This window comes from Theropithecus gelada, chromosome 20 (assembly GCF_003255815.1).
Source record: "Theropithecus gelada isolate Dixy chromosome 20, Tgel_1.0, whole genome shotgun sequence".
Classification (NCBI taxonomy): Eukaryota; Metazoa; Chordata; class Mammalia; order Primates; family Cercopithecidae; genus Theropithecus; species Theropithecus gelada.
In genome coordinates this window covers 50,942,228-50,960,569 of record NC_037688.1, presented here as the reverse complement: position 1 = coordinate 50,960,569, position 18,342 = coordinate 50,942,228, and the positions used below count along the sequence as shown (strand labels likewise).

At 57.9% G+C, this 18,342-nt stretch overlaps 1 protein-coding gene across 10 annotated transcripts in view; it reads left to right on the top strand.

Moving 5' to 3' along the window:
- TSC2 (TSC complex subunit 2) overlaps positions 1-18,342 on the top strand; it is a 40,971-nt gene that overhangs the window by 10,109 nt on the left and 12,520 nt on the right. For all 10 annotated transcript variants that reach the window (XM_025370667.1, XM_025370664.1, XM_025370674.1 and 7 more), the window contains 15 exons: positions 585-711; positions 2,455-2,598; positions 3,571-3,708; positions 4,198-4,301; positions 4,674-4,755; positions 6,383-6,538; positions 7,643-7,759; positions 12,869-12,991; positions 13,875-13,981; positions 14,148-14,298; positions 14,606-14,728; positions 15,208-15,342; positions 16,565-16,754; positions 17,851-17,944; positions 18,112-18,214. In XM_025370667.1, the coding sequence (XP_025226452.1) occupies positions 585-711; positions 2,455-2,598; positions 3,571-3,708; positions 4,198-4,301; positions 4,674-4,755; positions 6,383-6,538; positions 7,643-7,759; positions 12,869-12,991; positions 13,875-13,981; positions 14,148-14,298; positions 14,606-14,728; positions 15,208-15,342; positions 16,565-16,754; positions 17,851-17,944; positions 18,112-18,214 (1,894 nt within the window). The remainder of the gene's footprint in view (positions 1-584; positions 712-2,454; positions 2,599-3,570; positions 3,709-4,197; positions 4,302-4,673; positions 4,756-6,382; positions 6,539-7,642; positions 7,760-12,868; positions 12,992-13,874; positions 13,982-14,147; positions 14,299-14,605; positions 14,729-15,207; positions 15,343-16,564; positions 16,755-17,850; positions 17,945-18,111; positions 18,215-18,342) is intronic.

Sequence of the window (18,342 nt, the reverse complement as noted above, 5' to 3'; positions counted from 1 at the left end):
CCAGCCCTGGGGCCCAGCCCTGCCTCAGCCCTGCATCTCTCCCAGCCCTGCCCCAGCGCCTGCATCTCTCCTTTCCTCCATCTTGCCTTCTCCCATCCACCAAGGGCTTGTGCATGCCCTGATTCCTCTTACTAGCAGGTTCTTCCACCTTTGCCGAGTTCGTCTGTTTCCTGAGGTCTTAGCATGGTCACTAACTCCCCTACCTCCCTGAGTAGTTTTTGCTGTGGCTTTTCTTCTTGGCTGTGATTGGAGGAAGAGATTTTGCGTTTACCTGGGAGACTGTGTGGCTGGTGCCTGTCTCCCCCAGACTGTGAGGCTGTGGGCCATCCCTCTCGCCGCGTTCCTGTCCCTGGCATGACCTGTAGCTCACAGCGTGGTCAGCAGTGATGGGGGCCGCCTGTGCGTGAGAGTGAACGAGAGCGTTACTGCTGGCCTCTGTTCCCTGCCCTTCCCCAGCGGTGCTCCGGCCCGCCAAGCAGAGGGACCTCTGGGGCTGCTGCAGGAGCCTTGGCAGCCTCACACGTCCACGGCGGACCCTGGCCAGAGCCCTGCTCACATTCTGTCTCTCTGGGGAACACTTTCAGAGCCTACATGGAGGACGCGCCCCTGCTGAGAGGAGCCGTGTTTTTTGTGGGCATGGCTCTCTGGGGAGCCCACCGGCTGTATTCTCTCAGGAACTCGCCGACATCGGTGCTGCCATCATTTTACCAGGTAAGGCGGTTTCCGTGTGCGATGAGCTGGCAGGAACGGGAGAGCTCCCCTCAGGCCTGCCCACCCACCCCACCGGGTCCTGCTGCAGGGGCTGCAGTAGGCCTTTCCAGGCAGTTGCTTTGCAGCTGGGGGTGAGGTTTGGGGCCCTGTGAAGGCTTTAGTCTTTTTTGGTTTTTTTTGAGAAGGAGCTCTGCTCTTTTTGCTTGGCTGACTGCAATCTCCACCTCCCGGTTCAAGTGATTCTGTTGTCTCAGCCTCCTTGAGTAGCTGGGATTACAGGTGCCTGCCACCACGCCTGGCTAATTTTGTGTTTTTTAGTAGAGACTGGGTTTCGCCATGTTGGCCAGGCTGGTGTCGAATTCCTGACTTCAAGTGATCCGCCCACCTCAGACCTCCAAAGTGCTGGGATTACAGGTGTAAGCCCCCATGCCCGGGCAAAGACTTTATTCTGTCTCTTTTTTTTTTTTGAGACGGAGTTTCACTCTTGTTGCCCAGGCTGGAGTACAATGGCGCTATCTCGGCTCGCTGCAACCTCTGCCTCCCCAGTTCAAGCAGTTCTGCCTCTGCCTCCTGAGGATGTGGGATTATAGGTGCCTGCCACAATGCCTGGCTAATGGTTTTTTTTTTTTTTTTTTGAGACAGAGTTTCGCTCTTGTTGCCCAGGCTGGAGTGTAATGGTGCGATCTTGGCTCAGTGCAACCTCCGCTTCCTGAGTAGCTGGGATTACAGGCATGCGCCACTATGCACAGCTCATTTTGTATTTTTAGTAGAGACAGGGTTTCTCTGTGTTGGTCTCAAACTCCCGACCTCAGGTGATCCGCCAGTCTCGGCCTCCCAAAGTGCTGGGATTACAGGTGTGAGCCACTGTGCCTGGCCAAGGCTAGTGTTTTTGTATTTTTGGTAGAGATGGGGTTTCACCATGTTGGTCAGGCTGGTCTTGAACTCCTGAGCTCAGGTGATCCACCCACCTTGGCCTCCGAAAGTGCTGAGATGATAGACGTGCGCCACTGCACCCGGCCCAAAGGCTTTATTCTCAGGCAAACCTTACATCTTGCGAGTTGCACCTTCTGGAGTTGTCAGTGGAGGGGCGAGTGCTGCCTCTGGGGTGGCCGTTCTCTTGCTGTTGGCGGCGCTGTTTTGTCGAGTGCTGATCTTGCCCTGTCTCTGCAGTGGCGCCTGGCACAGATGGCGGTGGTATAGCTTCAGTCTCCGTGCCCTATGATGACAGAGTGCTTTTCGTGTCCGTCCTCGGTCGGTGCTCACAGCTCCCTGGAAGGTGGGGCGAGCGCACTGTGCCGGTTTTATAGTGACGGGCTGCGGTGCGGGTCACAGGGCTCTCCTGATCCTCTGCTCTCTGTGCTCCACCTCTGCTCTCCCTGCTCCACCCCTCCCGTAGAGGGGGCCGGGAGACATTGTCTTTGTGCTCGGCTTGCAACAGAACTCAGGGCAGCTTTCAGGTGCTGCTGGGCTGGCCCACCGGGTGCCCAGGATTCAGTTGCTGGTCTATCCGAGTCAGGGACTTGGCAGGCAGGCATGGGGTGGGGCCCCGTCTGGGTCCTGACTGTGCTGGAGCGTGTAGAAACTCCTCCTGGGCGCCCCACATGCTGTTCTGTGGCCCCGATGCATGTGTGGTGGGCACTGTGGCCTCAGGTGTGCTACTCCCGGTTCCAAGGGTGACTGGGAGGGCGTCTCACAGTGAGCAAGCAGCGGTGACCCTGTGTGCTGGCCGGGCTCATGTTCCAGGCCATGGCATGTCCGAACGAGGTGGTGTCCTATGAGATCGTCCTGTCCATCACCAGGCTCATCAAGAAGTATAGGAAGGAGCTCCAGGTGGTGACGTGGGACATTCTGCTGAACATCATCGAACGGCTCCTTCAGCAGCTCCAGGTGGGGTGGGGGCAGGAGCTCCAGGGAGCACTGGGACCCCAGACAGGCAGGCTTGGCCCACTTGGAAGATGGTACCTTGGGCCCCATCTCTGGTGGTCCCACAAAGACTGCCGGAACCGTGTTCTCTGGTGATTCACAGTGGTGCTCATCCACCTTGCACTGGAGACAGATCTGATTTTTCCAGACGTGCTGCACCATTTTGGCCCCAGACAGGAATATGCAATAGGTGAGCCGGGGCTGGGCCACTGTTGCCCACAGTCCGCAGAGTGATCTGCAGGCCGTCTTCATGGCCTGAGTGGGCCCCGGCACAGTTCCCAGAGGGATGCCAGTGTGGCTTTGGCGTGACTTTGGAGGAGCGCATTAGTCGAGTCTCTTAACCGCAGCTTTAAGGAGGACTCTACAGCCACACAGGCTCATCAGCACAGGGGTCCTGGGGAGGCGAGGCCGGTATCCAGCAGCCTCAAAACTGTGCCTTTTCCCAGAGCCAGGGGTGGGCGATGTACAGAAAGCCAGGCAGCGGAAGGGAGGCTGGGACTTAGCAGGGACTGAAGTCCTCTCAGGGCCTGTCGCTGGGCCAGAGCATTGTCCCTGATCCCTGGCCAGGGGATTTGCCGCACTGAGTGGCAATGGCAGAGGCCGCAGCCTGGGGCTTCTAGAAGAGGCTGGACCGGGGAGAGGCAAGAAAGGCTTGTAGTTGTGGCTACTCTTGGCCCTCCTGCCCGAGCTTCCTTGGCCCAGCTGCGTGAGCACAGCCAGGATTCCCTGGGGGTGGGGTACGGGCAGGAACAGCAGCTGCCATCCCAGCTACTGTGGCCTCTGGAGACAATCTGGGGGGTGTCTCAACCCATGTAGCCCAGAGCGGCCTGAGAGGGCTGAGGGCGTCCCCCTGCGGCGGGTGCGTAGCGAGGCCTCTGGTGCCGAGTCCACGCGGGGAGTGGAAGTCAGCCTGTGTCATGGTTCCTGATACTGCAGACCTTGGACAGCCCGGAGCTCAGGACCATCGTCCATGACCTGCTGACCACGGTGGAGGAGCTGTGTGACCAGAATGAGTTCCACGGGTCTCAGGAGAGATACTTTGAACTGGTGGAGAGATGTGCAGACCAGAGGCCTGTGAGACCCCTTCCTGGGTGGGGCCTTTGGGCTGTGGCTGGTGAGGAGGGGCCGGGTGCTGGGTGAAGAGCAGCTTTCTGAGCCTCAGAGCCAGGTGGGCGCCTGCTTTCCTGGTCTCTGCGCTCGGGCAGGGGAGGCTGCTGGGCGCTGGCGGGCGGAGCGTGTGTTTGCTAACAAGCTCGGTGTCAGCCCACCCATCATCAGTTTCCTCCCACCTGTGTGGAGGAAGCTTCCATCCGGCTCTGTGGAGTCCTGTGGCTCCCAGGCGGCTGCAGTCATTTTGCCAGGAACACTCAGCTTAGGACCCAGGCTTTCCCATGGGTTTGGACGCACGTCTTCCCCACTGCCAGGAGTGCCTTTGTGTCTGTGGGCTGCAGGCTGTGAGGCAGCTGGGCTCTGACAGCAACCCGGCCTCTCAGTCAGCAGCCCGGTGTGGAGAAGGCGAGCGCCGGAGGGGCAGAGGGGCAACACCAGCTTTTCGTTTGACAGGAGTCCTCCCTCCTGAACCTGATCTCCTATAGAGCGCAGTCCATTCACCCGGCCAAGGACGGCTGGATTCAGAACCTGCAGGCGCTGATGGAGAGATTCTTTAGGTAGGGAGTCCTCTGCAGCCTTGCCTGGCACCTGGAGCCTGGCCCTGTCTCTGTCTGGGGCCCACCCGGGCCGGGTCTCAGGATGCCCGACGAGCGGGGTCCCCGTCTCTGCCTCTGGAGAGCCCCGGCTCTGGGTGAGCAGGTGCTAGCTTGCCTTCCAGTCCAGCAGGACAAGGTCCTCTCGTGACGCCACTGGGCTGCCTCCTATGGGGGGTGGTCTGGAGAGACGTGTCCTGGGAGGCAGAGCTTTGTGCCCTGTGTGCCTGGATGCGGGAGGACCCAGAATCGGGCTGGCCTGTGCCAGGCGGACAGGCTGGTGCGGGGCTGTGGCCGGGCACTCCCCACCCGCCCCAGCAGGCTGCTGTCCCATAGGAGCGAGTCCCGAGGCGCCGTGCGCATCAAGGTGCTGGATGTGCTGTCCTTTGTGCTGCTCATCAACAGGCAGTTCTACGAGGTGCGTGTTCAGGGCGGCCGCCCTGGGGGCTCAAGGCTTTTTCTCCACAGGGTGGGCGGTCTCCGTTGTGTACATTCTGCCACAGAGCCGGGCTCTGCCTAGGACTTCGGTCCTACCGGGCCCTCTGCAGCCCCCAGCGTGGTCTGTTTACCCCTGTTCATTCGCTGGCTTGCTCGTCCTGGGCTCCTCTGCCAGGCCTTGACACATGGCCAAGTAGCAAGGAAGGCACAGTGCCCGCCCTCAGGGAGCTCCGGCCGGGTTGTCACCGAACACAGGAGCCTCTTTTTTTTTTTTTTTTTTTTTTTTTTTTTTTTTTTTTTTTTTTTTTTTGTTTTTTTTTTTTTTTTTTTTTTTTTTTTTTTTTTTTTTTTTTTTTTTTGAGACGGAGTCTCGCTCTGCCGCCCAGGCTGGAGTGCAGTGGCCGGATCTCAGCTCACTGCAAGCTCCGCCTCCCGGGTTCACGCCATTCTCCTGCCTCAGCCTCCCGAGTAGCTGGGACTACAAGCGCCCGCCACCTCGCCCGGCTAGTTTTTTTTTTTGTATTTTTAGTAGAGACGGGGTTTCACCGTGTTAGCCAGGATGGTCTTGATCTCCTGACCTCGTGATCCGCCCGTCTCGGCCTCCCAAAGTGCTGGGATTACAGGCTTGAGCCACCGCGCCCGGCTACAGGAGCCTCTTAAGAATTCTGTTCAAGTTCGTTTAGATCAGTCTCGCGTGGGGACATTGTCTTCTGTTTCTGTCATGACGTTCACCCTGTGCACCTGGCCTGATCGCCAGCCCTGCCTGGTCTCTCTCCTCTGCGGGCTCTCCCTCTCCACTGCCTCCTCTGGGAGCTCTGTGGCCCCAGGCCCACCTTCCTTGAGAGACATTTGTGTGCCTGCCAGCCATACCCCTTTCCCAGGAGGCGCAGCTTAGCTCCGAGACTGTGCCTTCCCACCGCACTCCTCCCTGCAGCCTTGCAGTCCTGCCCTCCTGAGAGCTGCCCGCTCTGCTCCTCTCCCCAGCCTCCACTCTCCTTGAATTGCCCTTTTCTGGGCATTGCAATCCCGCTTCCCATCTGATGGAGCTAAGGGCCGCCTCCTGGAAGTTCCTCTGGGTCCTCTGACTTCTCTCATTAGGGCTGGTCTTGTCCTGGTCTCTGTTACTGTGGAACTTTTTACCTGCTTCTGTGAAAACTCACGCTGTCCCCAGCACAGCACGCACACACACACGCACACTCACACATGCATGCACAGGCACACACGCCCACGCCCACGCATGCATACACCACACGCACTCACCCTCACACACACACGCACAGCACCACGTGGGAGGGGTTCTCAGCTGTGACGGTGAAGGGCAGGGCCTCACCTTGGCTGCTCCTTGTGAGTCGTGGGCCCCGTGCCTGTGCCGGGTCGCCCTGCGGTGCTCACCAGCCTTCTGAACGAGGAACTGGACAGGATCCCTGGGAAAGGGCCCTGGGGTCTCTGAGTCACGCTCAGCGGGGGCTTGTGCTCCCTGCCCAGCTGTCCTGAAGGCCTGAGGGACATGTCCGCTGGTTCCGGGTTGGTTCCTGAGGAATTGGAAGTGTCACGAGATGTGGCTCTTGCTGGGCTGGTGCTCACTGGCCTCCCTTGTGCCTGTGCAGGAGGAGCTGATTAACTCAGTGGTCATCTCTCAGCTCTCCCACATCCCCGAGGATAAAGACCATCAGGTCCGAAAGCTGGCCACCCAGTTGCTGGTGGACCTGGCAGAGGGCTGCCACACACACCACTTCAACAGTCTGCTGGACATCATCGAGAAGGTGAGAGCCGTTGCACCCAGGGATGGGTGCTAGGGTGCCAGAGCTCCATGGGCAGAAATGGCCTCTGGGCCCTCTGTCCCCTTCTTCGAGTGACCGGACAGCTGTCTCCGTAGGTGAGGCTCCCCTCCCTGCAGGATGGGTGTCCCGAGGCCTTTGCAGGGCCTGCCAATGCTGGGTTTGTGTCCCGACTGAAAGTCCTGGACCTGGGTGTCCTGTCGCTCTCGGGGGCAGCTGGTCTGGGCCTCCTGGACCCGTGCTGGAGCCCAGACCTGGGGCCGGGGCTTTGGCCTGCTGTCCTTCCTGCCCAGCCAATAGCTTGCTCTTTGATTTTCAGATGCGTTTTGGTTTTTGCACAGGGTATAAAGGGTATCTTTGCTTTTGAGAAATAAAGATGAAGGGTGGGCACAGTGGCTCACGCCTGTAATCCCAGCACTTTGGGAGGCCGAGGCCGGTGGATGGCTTGAGATCCGGAGATCAAGACCAGCCTGGCGAACATAGTGAAATCCCGTCTCTACTAAAAATACAAAAATTAGCCATGCGTGGTGGTGGGCGCCTGTAATCCCAGCTGCTCGGGAGGCTGAGGCAGGAGAATCGCTTGAACCTGGGAGGTGAAGGTTGCAGTGAACCCAGATTCTGCCACTATACTTCAACCTGGGCGACAGAGCAAGGCTCTGTCTCAAAAAAAAAAAAAAAAGAGAAGGTGTTCGTGGTAGAAAGTGTTCTGGGCTGGGCGCGGTGGCTCAAGCCTGTAATCCCAGCACTTTGGGAGGCTGAGATGGGCGGATCACGAGATCAGGAGATCGAGACCATCCTGGCTAACACAGTGAAACCCCGTCTCTACTAAAAAATTCAAAAAAGTAGCCGGGCGAGGTGGCGGGTGCCTGTAGTCCCAGCTACTCGGGAGGCTGAGGCAGGAGAATGGCATAAACCCGGGAGGCGGAGCTTGCAGTGAGCTGAGATCCGGCCACTGCACTCCAGCCTGGGGACAGAGCGAGACTCCGTCTCAAAAAAAAAAAAAAAAAAAGAAAGAAAAGAAAGTGTTCTGACGGCTGTTGCCGCAGAGATCTGTGAGCCTGCATGTAAGTCCTGGCCTTCTGTTTAAAGGTGATGGCCCGCTCCCTCTCCCCACCCCCGGAGTTGGAAGAAAGGGATGTGGCCGCGTACTCGGCCTCCTTGGAGGATGTGAAGACAGCTGTCCTGGGGCTTCTGGTCATCCTTCAGGTGGGTGTTCTGCAGGAGGTCTCTGCGCCCTGGGTGCACATGGCTAGCTGTTGTGCACCAGCTACATCTGCGTTGTGTTGGAGTCTTCCCCAGCGGGAGCCGTGCCCTGCCTGGGTTTGCTGAGGGTGCAGTGGTCCCAGCAGGCAGCGGAAGCTTCATGCTCTTGTGGAGGGATGGAAGGAGATTCTGTTGCTTGCCTCTCCTGGTCACAGCTGGGATGCAAGAGGCCCTGTTCTACACACTGAGCAGAGTCTGTCTCTGTGCTCCTGAGTCAGGGCCGGGACCATGTGCCATCCTGGGCACCCAGCACAGCACCTGGGAAGTAAGGGTGGCCCTCCATTCCCGCCCTGCAGTCTGTTTAGTATTTGCAGCTGTTTTGTTGAGATTTGATTCACATATTATTCAATTTACCCGTTTACAGTGAACAATTCAGTGGTTTTCAGTAAATTCACAGAACTCTGCAGCCATCCCCACAGTCAGCTTGAGCACCTCCTGAGCATGTCGGTAGTACACGCTCCCATCCCCCGTTGCTCCCTTACCCCCAGGTACCACCAAGCTGTTTCCTGTCTTTGTGGATTTGCCTACTCTGAACATTTCATGGAAGTGGAGTCACACACAATTCATCCACAAGATGCTGGATGGTAGAACAATTTCCTGTCTTGTGACTGGATTGTTCCACCCAGCGCCATGCGTCCAGGCCCATCTAGGTTGTGGCAGCTGTCGGTGCTTCCTTCCTTTTCATGGCTGAGTAGTAGTCCATCATCTGGAGGGAGCACATTTTGTCTATTTGCTTCTCCGTTGGTGGACATTCGGCTTGTGTCCGCCTGGCAGCTGCGGTGTTGGTGCTGCTGTGAACCGTCTCCTGTGAGGGCTCCGCCTGCATTTTCACTTCGCCTGGGTCAGCACCTGGGAGCAGATTGTTGGGCCCTAGGTTTAGTCTGCATGTGATGTTTCTGGGTGATACCGGGCTGTTTTCCACTGGTGCTGTGCCATTTTCCATCCACTCGAGCAGCATGTGAGGGTTCTGATTTATCTTTTTTTTTTTTCAATGCAGTCTTACTCTGTTGCCCAGGCTGGAGTGCAGTGGCGTGGTCTTGGCTCACTGCATCCTTCGCCTCCTGGGTTCAGGCAATTCTCCTGCCTCAGCCTCCCGAGTATCTGGGACTACCGGCGCCCGCCAACACACTCAGCCAGTTGTTTGTATTATTAGTAGAGACTGGGTTTCACCATGTTGGCCAGGCTGGTCTCAAACTCCTGACCTCAGGTGATCCGCCTGCCTCGGCCTCCCATAGTGCTGGGATTACAGGCGTGAGCCCCCGCGCCCGGCCTGCCTCTAGTTTTCAAAGCCTCACAGCATCACTTGGGGTAATTATTAGTGTCAGTATCGTGTAAGATACAACGTGTGAATCAGTTTGCTCGAAAGCTCATCCATAAGATGTTGGATGGTAGAACCATTTCCTATCATGTTTATTTGTCATGGTCTTTTATTTCTTGCCATGGAAGTTTAAAGTGGTGATTAATTTTTTATTATTAATATTTTGAGACAAGATCTCACTCTGTCACCCAGGCTGGGCGCAGTGCTGTGATCATAGCTCACTGCAGCTTCGAACTCCCGTGCTGAAGTGATCATCCTACCTCAGCCTCCCAAGTAGCTGCGACCATAGGCACACGTCACACACTTGGCTGATGTTTTCATTTTTGGTAGAGATGGGGTCTTGCTGTGTTGCCCAGGCTGGCATCAACCTCCTGGCCTCGAGCAATTCTCCCACCATAGCCTCCCAAAGTGCTGGGATTTCAGGCGTGAGCCACCACGCCTGGCCGTGGTGTTTGATTAAAAACCAGGCATCTGGCCGGGCGCGGTGGCTCACACCTGTAATCCCAGCACTTTGGGAGGCCTTGGCGGGCGGATCACGAGGTCAGGAGATTGAGACCATCCTGGCTAACACGGTGAAAACCCGTCTGTACTAAAAATACAAAAAATTAGCTGGGTGTGGTGGCGGTCGCCTATAGTCCCAGCTACTCCGGAGGCTGAGGCAGGAGAATGGCCTGAACCTGGGAGGCAGAGCTTGCAGTGAGCTGAGATCCGGCCACTATACTCCAGCCTGGGCGACAGAGCGAGACTCCGTCTCAGAAAAAAACAAAAAAAACAAAAAAAACCAGGCATCTGCCGGGTGCGGTGGCTCATGCCCATAATCCCAGCACTTTGGGAGGCTGAGGTGGGTGGATCACCTGAGTTTGAGAGTTCAAAACCAGCCTGACCAGCATGGAGAAACCCCATCTCTACTAAAAGTACAAAATTAGCCAGGCATGGTGACACATGCCTGTAATCCCAGCTACTCGGGAAGCTGAGGCAGGAGAATCACTTGAACCCATGAGGCAGAGGTTGCGGTGAGCCCAGATCATGCCATTGCACTCCAGCCTGGACAACAAGAATGAAACAACATCTCAAAACAAAACAAAACAAAAACAGGCATCACCTCCTTGGTGTCTCATCCACACGAGCACCATGCTCTTTACTGACTGGTTGGGAAGGGGTGTGCTGGGCTGTGGGGGCCTATGGCCTGGAAGAACTGAGAACCTTCCTGTTTCTGCAGAGGGAAGGAAAAAGGTTCTGTTGCCCTTACTTGGAACTCCAGCCCTGGAGGCCTGAGGGTCTGGGCCATAGAACTGAGATATTTCCTAGTTGAGGCAAAGTCCTGGTTTTGGCTGTTTTCATTTCTTTATTTTTTTGAGACAGTTTCACCACTATGTCACTGGAGTGCAGTGGCACGATCTCACCTCACTGCAACCTCTGCCTCCGGGATTTAAGCAATTCTCCTGCCTCGGCCTCCCAAGTAGCTGGGACTACAGGCACCTGCCACCACACCCGGCTAATTTTTGTATTTTTAGTAGAGACGGGGTTTCACCATGTTGGCCAGGCTGGTCTCGAACTCCTGACCTCAAGTGATCCACCCAACCCAGACTCCCAAAGTGTTGGGATTATAGGCGTGAGCCATCATGCCTGGCCTGTTTTCATTTCTTTTGTTACTGAAAAGTAACACAGTTGACTGTTGAACAGTATGGAGCTGGGGGTGCTGGCCCCTGTGCAGGTGAAAATCCCCATCTAACTTTTGACTCCCCAGAAACTTTACCAACAGCCCCCTGTTGACTAGAAGCCTTGCCAATAACAGTTGATTAACTTGCAGTTTGTATGTTTTATGTGTTATATTCTGTGTTTTTACAGTGAAGTAAGCTAGAGAAAAGTAAATGCTATTAAGATGCTGGGCGTTGTGGCTCATGCCTATAATCCCAGCACTTTGGGAAGCCAAGGCAGGCAGATCACGAGGTCAGGAGTTCGAGACCAGCCTGACCAACATGGTGAAACCCTGTCTCTACTAAAAATACAAAAATTAGCTGGACGTGGTGGCGCACACCTGTAATCCCAGCTACTTGGGAGGCTGAGGCGGGGGAATCGCTTGAACCCGGGAGGTGGAGGTTGCAGTGAGCTGAGATCACACCACTGCACTCCAGCCTGGGCGACAGAGCAAGACTGCGTCTCAAAAAAAGAAAAAAATCATAAGGAAAATACATTTCCTGTTCCTTACGTGGAAGTGGCTCATCACCACAGTCTTCATTCTTGTCATCCTCATGTGGAGGGGCTAAGGAGGAAGGGGAGGAGATGCATGGTATTGCTCTCTTGGATGGGAGAGGTGGAAGAAAATTGGCATATAAGTGATCACTGAGGCCAGCCTCATGCTGTTCAAGGGTCAGAGTTTGCAGAATGGACACGGTGACGAGTTTGATTCCCCTTTTCCTGCCTGCCCAGTGGGCCCAGCAGGGCAGCACCTGCTGTTGGTCCCGTGTGGCCTTCCTGGAGTGGGGGGTGCCAGGCACTGTGTGAACCCCCACCTCCACCTCTTTTTTCTCCAAGGCAGGGATATTGCTTTTATGTTGTAATATTTTGAGATAAGGAGAAACTGTTAATCATTTAATCATCTTTTTTTTTTTTTTTTTTTAAGATGGAGCCTCACTCTGTCGCCCAGGCTGGAGTGCAGTGGCACGATCTTGGTTCACTACAACCTCTGTCTCCCGGGTTCAAGCAGTTCTCCTGCCTCAGCCTCCCAAGTAGCTAGGATTACAGGCATGCACCACCATGCCTGGCTAATTTTTTTTTTTTTTTTTTGAGACAGAGTCTTGCTCTGTCGTCTAGGCTGGAGTGCAGTGACGCGATCTCGGCTTACTGCAAGCTCCGCCTCCCGTGTTCATGCCATTCTCCTGCCTCAGCCTCCCAAGTAGCTAGGATTACAGGCACCGGCCACCACGCCTGGCTAATTTTTTTGTTTTTAGTAGTGATGGGGTTTCAGCGTGTTAGCCAGGATGGTCTCGATCTCCTGACCTCGTGATCCGCCCACCTCAGCCTCCCAAAGTGCTGGGATTCCAGGCGTGAGCCACTGCGCCCGGCCTGATTTTGTATTTTTAGTAGAGTTGGGGTTTCTCCATGTTGGTCAGGCTGGTCTTGAACTCCTGACCTCTTGGTCCGCCCACCTCAGCCTCCCAAAGTGCTGGGATTACAGGCGTGAGCCATCACACCTGGCCTCAGTCGTGTCTTTAAATGATTTTTTAATCATTTAAAGGTGTTAATCATTTCTTTAAAAAAATAACAGAGTAAGTTTTGTAAATGCTACCACTCACCTCCTGAGTAGGCTGGATTTCCCCTGGCTCCTGCTGGCCCCGGCCCCAAGGTTGCTGGAGGCACCAGGTGCTCTCACACCTTGCCTCACCTGTCAGGGAGGTTCCCTTGGCCTTTCGGGAGGGGCTGCCTACACCTGGGATCGCCCCTGCAGCGCACACTCACCGCCCTATTCTGCCCCCTCTGACGTGCAGCTGGAGCTTCTCCATGGATGGACTCTTCCTCAGCTGTTGATCGTTGCCCTGATGAGATGGGCACGAGGTTGGGTTTTACTTTTTGCGGCTGTGGAGAGCGAGCCCTGGTGGTCCTGGGTTTGGGGGTCATGTGTTTTCAAGTGCGTGCTCTAGACAGGCCGTCCTGGCCCCGCCCCCGGACAAGGTGCTGTCTTAGGCTGCGTTTTCAGCCCCTGCGCCGTGGTGAGCTGCATCCTCTCTCTGCAGACTAAGCTGTACACCCTGCCTGCGAGCCATGCCACGCGCGTTTATGAGATGCTGGTCAGCCACATTCAGCTCCACTACAAGCACAGCTACACCCTGCCAATCGCCAGCAGCATCCGGCTGCAGGTATGGTGGCCTGCGGTGGGCAGCCAGTTCCTGGGGGCCCAGCCAGGTGTCCCCATCTCGGCAGTTGCAGTTCATGGAAGCTGCAGAGGCAGCCCCAGGATGGGGCCTCAGCTGACCGTGCCTCCTCTGCACCCACTGTGGCCGCAGCCTCCCCAGCCCTGGTGTCCTTCCCTCTGCCTGCAGTCCACGCATCTGTGGCTTATCACTCTAAGCCGCATGGGTGGCATAGGTTGGGGCAGAGAAAAGGAAGCACGGCGACTTCCGGGGCAGTGCATGGCCCTGACGCTCCTGATGCTGCAGAATCTGTGAAGGACGTGCAGCAGAGGGCTGGGCAGGTGGGCAGCACGGGGCAGGGCTGAGAGGGCATGGCTGGGCAGAGCAGGGCTGGAGGAACTGCGCTGAGTTTGTCCTATGGATGTTGGCACCAGGCTGAGCAGAGGTGACTGGGATGGGAGCCCTCCCTCCTACAGCAGGTGCTCTCTGGGGCCACCCCTGTGACCTCAGAGTCCTGTTCAGCCTGTGAGTGGAAGAAGTGGCAGGGCTGGAAGCTGAGCTCTGCTTTCTGGCAGTTGAGGGCGTGTGGTGCTGCCAGAGGAGCAAGGCGCCCATCCCCTCCATCCCAGGCGGGCCCAGCTGTGGTGGTGGGGACATCAGGCTCTGTGAGCTCTGAGGCAAGCAGGGAGGGAAGAGGCTGTGGGTGCTGGGCCTCCAGTGTCACCAGGACAGAGCCTGTGTCTGTGTTGGGATGTGGGTGTGTGCACATCAGCAGGTGGCCTTTTCTGAGTGTCGTGTGGTGCGGGACGTGGGTCCGAGCAGGTGGGGCGCCGCCTCTCCTGGGCCTGCATGAGCCTGGCTCTGGATTTCCCTGTCCTTTCCCTGATAGGCCTTTGACTTCCTGTTGCTGCTGCGGGCCGACTCACTGCACCGCCTCGGCCTGCCCAACAAGGATGGGGTCGTGCGGTTCAGCCCCTACTGCGTCTGCGACTACATGTACGCGGGACCTTCCCCATGGCCCATGAGGCTCAGGGCGTCAGGCGCTGGGGCCATGGTGGCAGCTGGTCGCGTGTCTGAGGGACGTCCCAGGGTTGGGAGGAACCAAGTCTGCTCTGTTCCTTCTGTGGGGACTTGGCCTCAGCTGCTTCTCTTGCTTCTGCAGGGAGCCGGAGAGAGGCTCTGAGAAGAAGGCCAGCGGCCCCCTTTCTCCTCCCACAGGGCCACCTGGCCCGGCGCCTGCAGGCCCGGCTGTGCGGCTGGGCTCCCTGCCCTACTCCCTGCTCTTCCGTGTCCTGCTGCAGTGCTTGAAGCAGGTGAGTGGGGTGAGTGGGGCCAGGCAAGGACTATCCGTCCCACGTTGGGCCAGGAGGACGGGGAGCTGCTACCTGCCTGCTAGGCCTCCCTCCCTGCCTGGCCCGTGGAGGGCAACCGTCCCTCAGAGCTGAGCCTTCCCCCTTCGCTGAGCAGCTGCAGGGACACACGCCTGTGCTGGGCAGGCTCCCCCTGGCTGAGAATGGGGCTCCAGGGCCCTTGCTGCTGTCCAGCCACAAGCAGAGCCTCAGATGCTAGGCTTCCACCTCTGTCTCCAAGGCCCTGTCCTGACACCTCCTCTCCTTGCAGGAGTCTGACTGGAAGGTGCTGAAGCTGGTTCTGGGCAGGCTGCCTGAGTCCCTGCGCTACAAAGTACTCATCTTTACCTCCCCTTGCAGTGTGGACCAGCTGTGCTCTGCTCTCTGCTCCATGGTAGCGTGGCCGGCCTGGGGTTGGGGTGGGGGACGCGGTGGGATTCTTCCCCAAAAGACTGTGAGCTTCTAGGCAGAGCAAGTGAGACCCTCCGGGCTGGGGCTCCATTTCCCTCAGACTCAGCTGCACTCTCAAGCAGATTGTGCCTTTGGCAGGGTGGAGGGACCCCTGCCCCCACTCGCAGTTTTTGGGACCGACGTCAGAGGTCCCTAGCCAAGGGCATGTCACTGAGTGTGGATGTCTCTTGTCCTTTTCCTAAGCGGGGCTCCCATGCTGTTCACATCGCATTCCTGGTGTGTTCCTTGGCAGACACTCCCACCACTCTGAAGGGGAGACCCTTCCTAGGAGGGAGGCAGGAAGGCTCCCCAACCCCTTGGCCCCCTTTCCTGGGCCTGCGTTCCCAGGGCCTCCCCGGCCCCTCTGGCTACCCCATGACCTGGCTGCTGGGGAGGGGTTTCATGCCTGGATTTGATCATCAGCTTTCAGGCCCAAAGACACTGGAGCGGCTCCGAGGCGCCCCGGAAGGCTTCTCCAGAACTGACCTGCACCTGGCTGTGGTTCCAGTGCTGACAGCATTAATCTCTTACCATAACTACCTGGACAAAACCAAACAGGTAGGAGGTCAGAGCAGGACAGGCCAGCTTGGTGGGGCCTGGGATTCCAGGGCTTGGCCCAGGTAGGCCCCACATGGTTCTCATAAATGGGTTTCTGCCTAGGCCAGGGGTGAGTGAGCTGGCTCTGCTTCCCCGGGTGGCTGCCAGGTGCCCAGCGTGGGGGCATCCGATTCCCCTGGTGCTTCTAGCTTTCTCAGGCCTGGGAGCCCTCCGGTGTCCCCATCCACCCCGGCAGTGTCTCCGCTCCCTGCGGAGTGCTGCCTGGCCTGTCCCTGCTGTCCCATGGGGCAGGTGGCCATGCCGTTGGGTGGAGCGGGGCTGGTTCTGAGACGCAGGGCGGGCAGGCCAGAGGCCTTGGCTTCTGCCTCTCTCCACACCCACCATCAGGTGCTGGAAACTCACAGAGGCACTGTGCCTTCACCCGCGATCTGCCTCAGGTCCCCCGTCCCAGTCGCATTCCTCCACACCTCTCTTTGACGTGGCCCTCCGGGATGAGGAGCTGGTATCCTAGAGATTCTGGCTCCCACTCAGGGCCATGCCCGCCAGGAGCTGAGACTCGGCCCATCTGTGCCCCAGGCCTCAGCTCCTGACGGAGGCCCTGTGGGGAGGTGATGTCGAGTTCCCACCCCTCAGGCTCAGCCCCACCATACTGGGCCACTTCAGCCCCTCTGAGAGGCTCCCCAGGTCCTCACAGGTCTTGCCCCAAAGCATAGCCAGTCTTGCTGGGCTGCAGGTTCTGAGGCCTTACTGGCCCACAGTGTATCCGAGGGCTGAGGCCGGCTTTGGGAAACGGAAGCTGTTCCCGGGACACTGCCTGGCAGGCCGTCTGGCCCCAGGCTCTGCCTGAGTGCCGCTCATCTTCTGCTGTCCTCATGGAAGACACTGCCCAGGGTTGGTGTGGGATCTGGCGGCCTCGCCACTTCAGGCAGCGCAGCCCCTTACAACAGAGCCAGCCTGTTAGGACCCCAGGAGCGGGCGATGAGATCCTAGTGTGTCTGGGTTCTGTTGGCCTGTGGGATGGTGTCGGAATGCAACTGACCGGAGCAGTCTGCTGTGCAGAGTCTGCTCGAGTAGCTCAGCGCCGGTGGCTCTGCCCCATAGGCATTCAGGGACTTCCTAAGCCTTGGCCCTTCTCCCGGTGGAGCGCTCGAGGTTGGTGAGAGGGAGGCGAGGCTGCCTCTGCTGCGGGCGGGTGGGGCTTGAGACGCCCTGTCTCCTGCAGCGCGAGATGGTGTACTGCCTGGAGCAGGGCCTCATCCACCGCTGTGCCAGCCAGTGCGTCGTAGCCTTGTCCATCTGCAGCGTGGAGATGCCTGACATCATGATCAAGGCGCTGCCCGTCCTGGTGGTGAAGCTCACACACATCTCGGCCACAGCCAGCATGGCCGTCCCGCTGCTGGAGTTCCTGTCCAGTGAGTCCCCGCCCTGCCTGCACATGCACCCCTGAGGTTCAGGCTGTGCCCTGTGTGGAATACCCTGTGTGGGCTTCTCTGGTGCCCTCTCAGGACTCCTTGGGGAACCTGAGTGTCTCACCTGCTGTTGCCTCAGGGCCTGGGTGTCTCTGCCTGGCTGCTGTGAGTGCTCTCCCTCCTGGCCTTGAGGGGCGGCTCCTCTCACCCCTCTAGTGTCCATGTGAACGCCCCTCCTTGAAGAAGCCTCTTCCCCCTGAGCCTTGGCCCTGCCCTGGTTCTGGGCCTCCTCTCTGTCCATCAGAGCACACATTGCTTCATGGGGGCTTTGTTCGCTTCCCCCAGACTGACTTCAGGAGCTCAGGTGCCTGCCCCTTCCGCTCAACTGCCTAGTGTGCGTCTGGGCGGGTCGTCAATGTTTAGATGGCAGAAGGGCACTGCTGGGCCAGCACTTCGTGTAGAGGCTGGAGAGGAGGTTGTGTGTACTTTGTGGGCCACATACGGGTCCTGTCAGTCTTTCTGTTTTGTTTATAATCCTTTAGAAGCATAGAAGCCTGGCCGGGCGTGATGGCTCATGCCTGTAATCCTAGCACTTTGGGAGGCTGAGGTGGGTGGATCACCTGAGGTCAGGAAATCGAGACCAGCCTGGCCAACCTGGCAAAAGCCCGTCTGTACTAAAAATACAAAAATTAGCTGGGCATGGTGGCGGGTGCCTTTAGTTCCAGCTACTCGGGAGGCTGAGGCAGGAGAATCTCACGAACCCGGGAGGCGGAGCTTGCAGTGAGCGGAGATCACGCCCCTGCACTCCAGCCTGGGCGACAGAGCAAGATTCCGTCTCAAAAAAAAAAAAAAAAAGTGTGGAAGGCTTTCCTCACAGGTCACACAAATGGCAGGCCACAGCTGGAATTGGCCTGGGAGCCGTGGTTGGCTGGCCATGGGACGGACAGCTGAGGCCAGGGTCGGGAAAGCCCCGTCCGTGTGACTGTGGCCTTCCCTCCTCTGCAGCACCCCGTTGCTGTCGTGGGCAGAGCAGCCTGTTGGCCTTTAGAGGCCCTGCATGGGACCCCGGCTCCCCTGACCACTGTCTTTGTCACTGCAGCTCTGGCCAGGCTGCCGCAGCTCTACAGGAACTTCGCCGCGGAGCAGTATGCCAGTGTGTTCGCCATCTCGCTGCCGTACACCAACCCCTCCAAGTGAGTGGCCACCCCAGGTCCTGTGCCTCCAGCCCTGGCCAGGCCTGCGGCAGAAAGCCCTGGCAGCCTTGGTGCCCAAGGCCTGAGCGCCTCTGCTTTTTGCACTTCATGCCCTGGGGACGTTTCCCTGGTGCCAGGATGGAGTGCCAGCCCCCTTCTCGTCTCAGGTTTAATCAGTACATCGTGTGTCTGGCCCATCACGTCATAGCCATGTGGTTTATCAGGTGCCGCCTGCCCTTCCGGAAGGATTTTGTCCCTTTCATCACTAAGGTAGGCCCAGGGCCGGCGAAGGCTGTGTCCCTTGACAGGCCAGGGCTTACTTTGCCCTTGGCTGTCCATGGCTAGGGGAGAGTGATGACGGGCAGGCAGAGGGCAGTGGGAGGGTGTTTGGGGCTGTG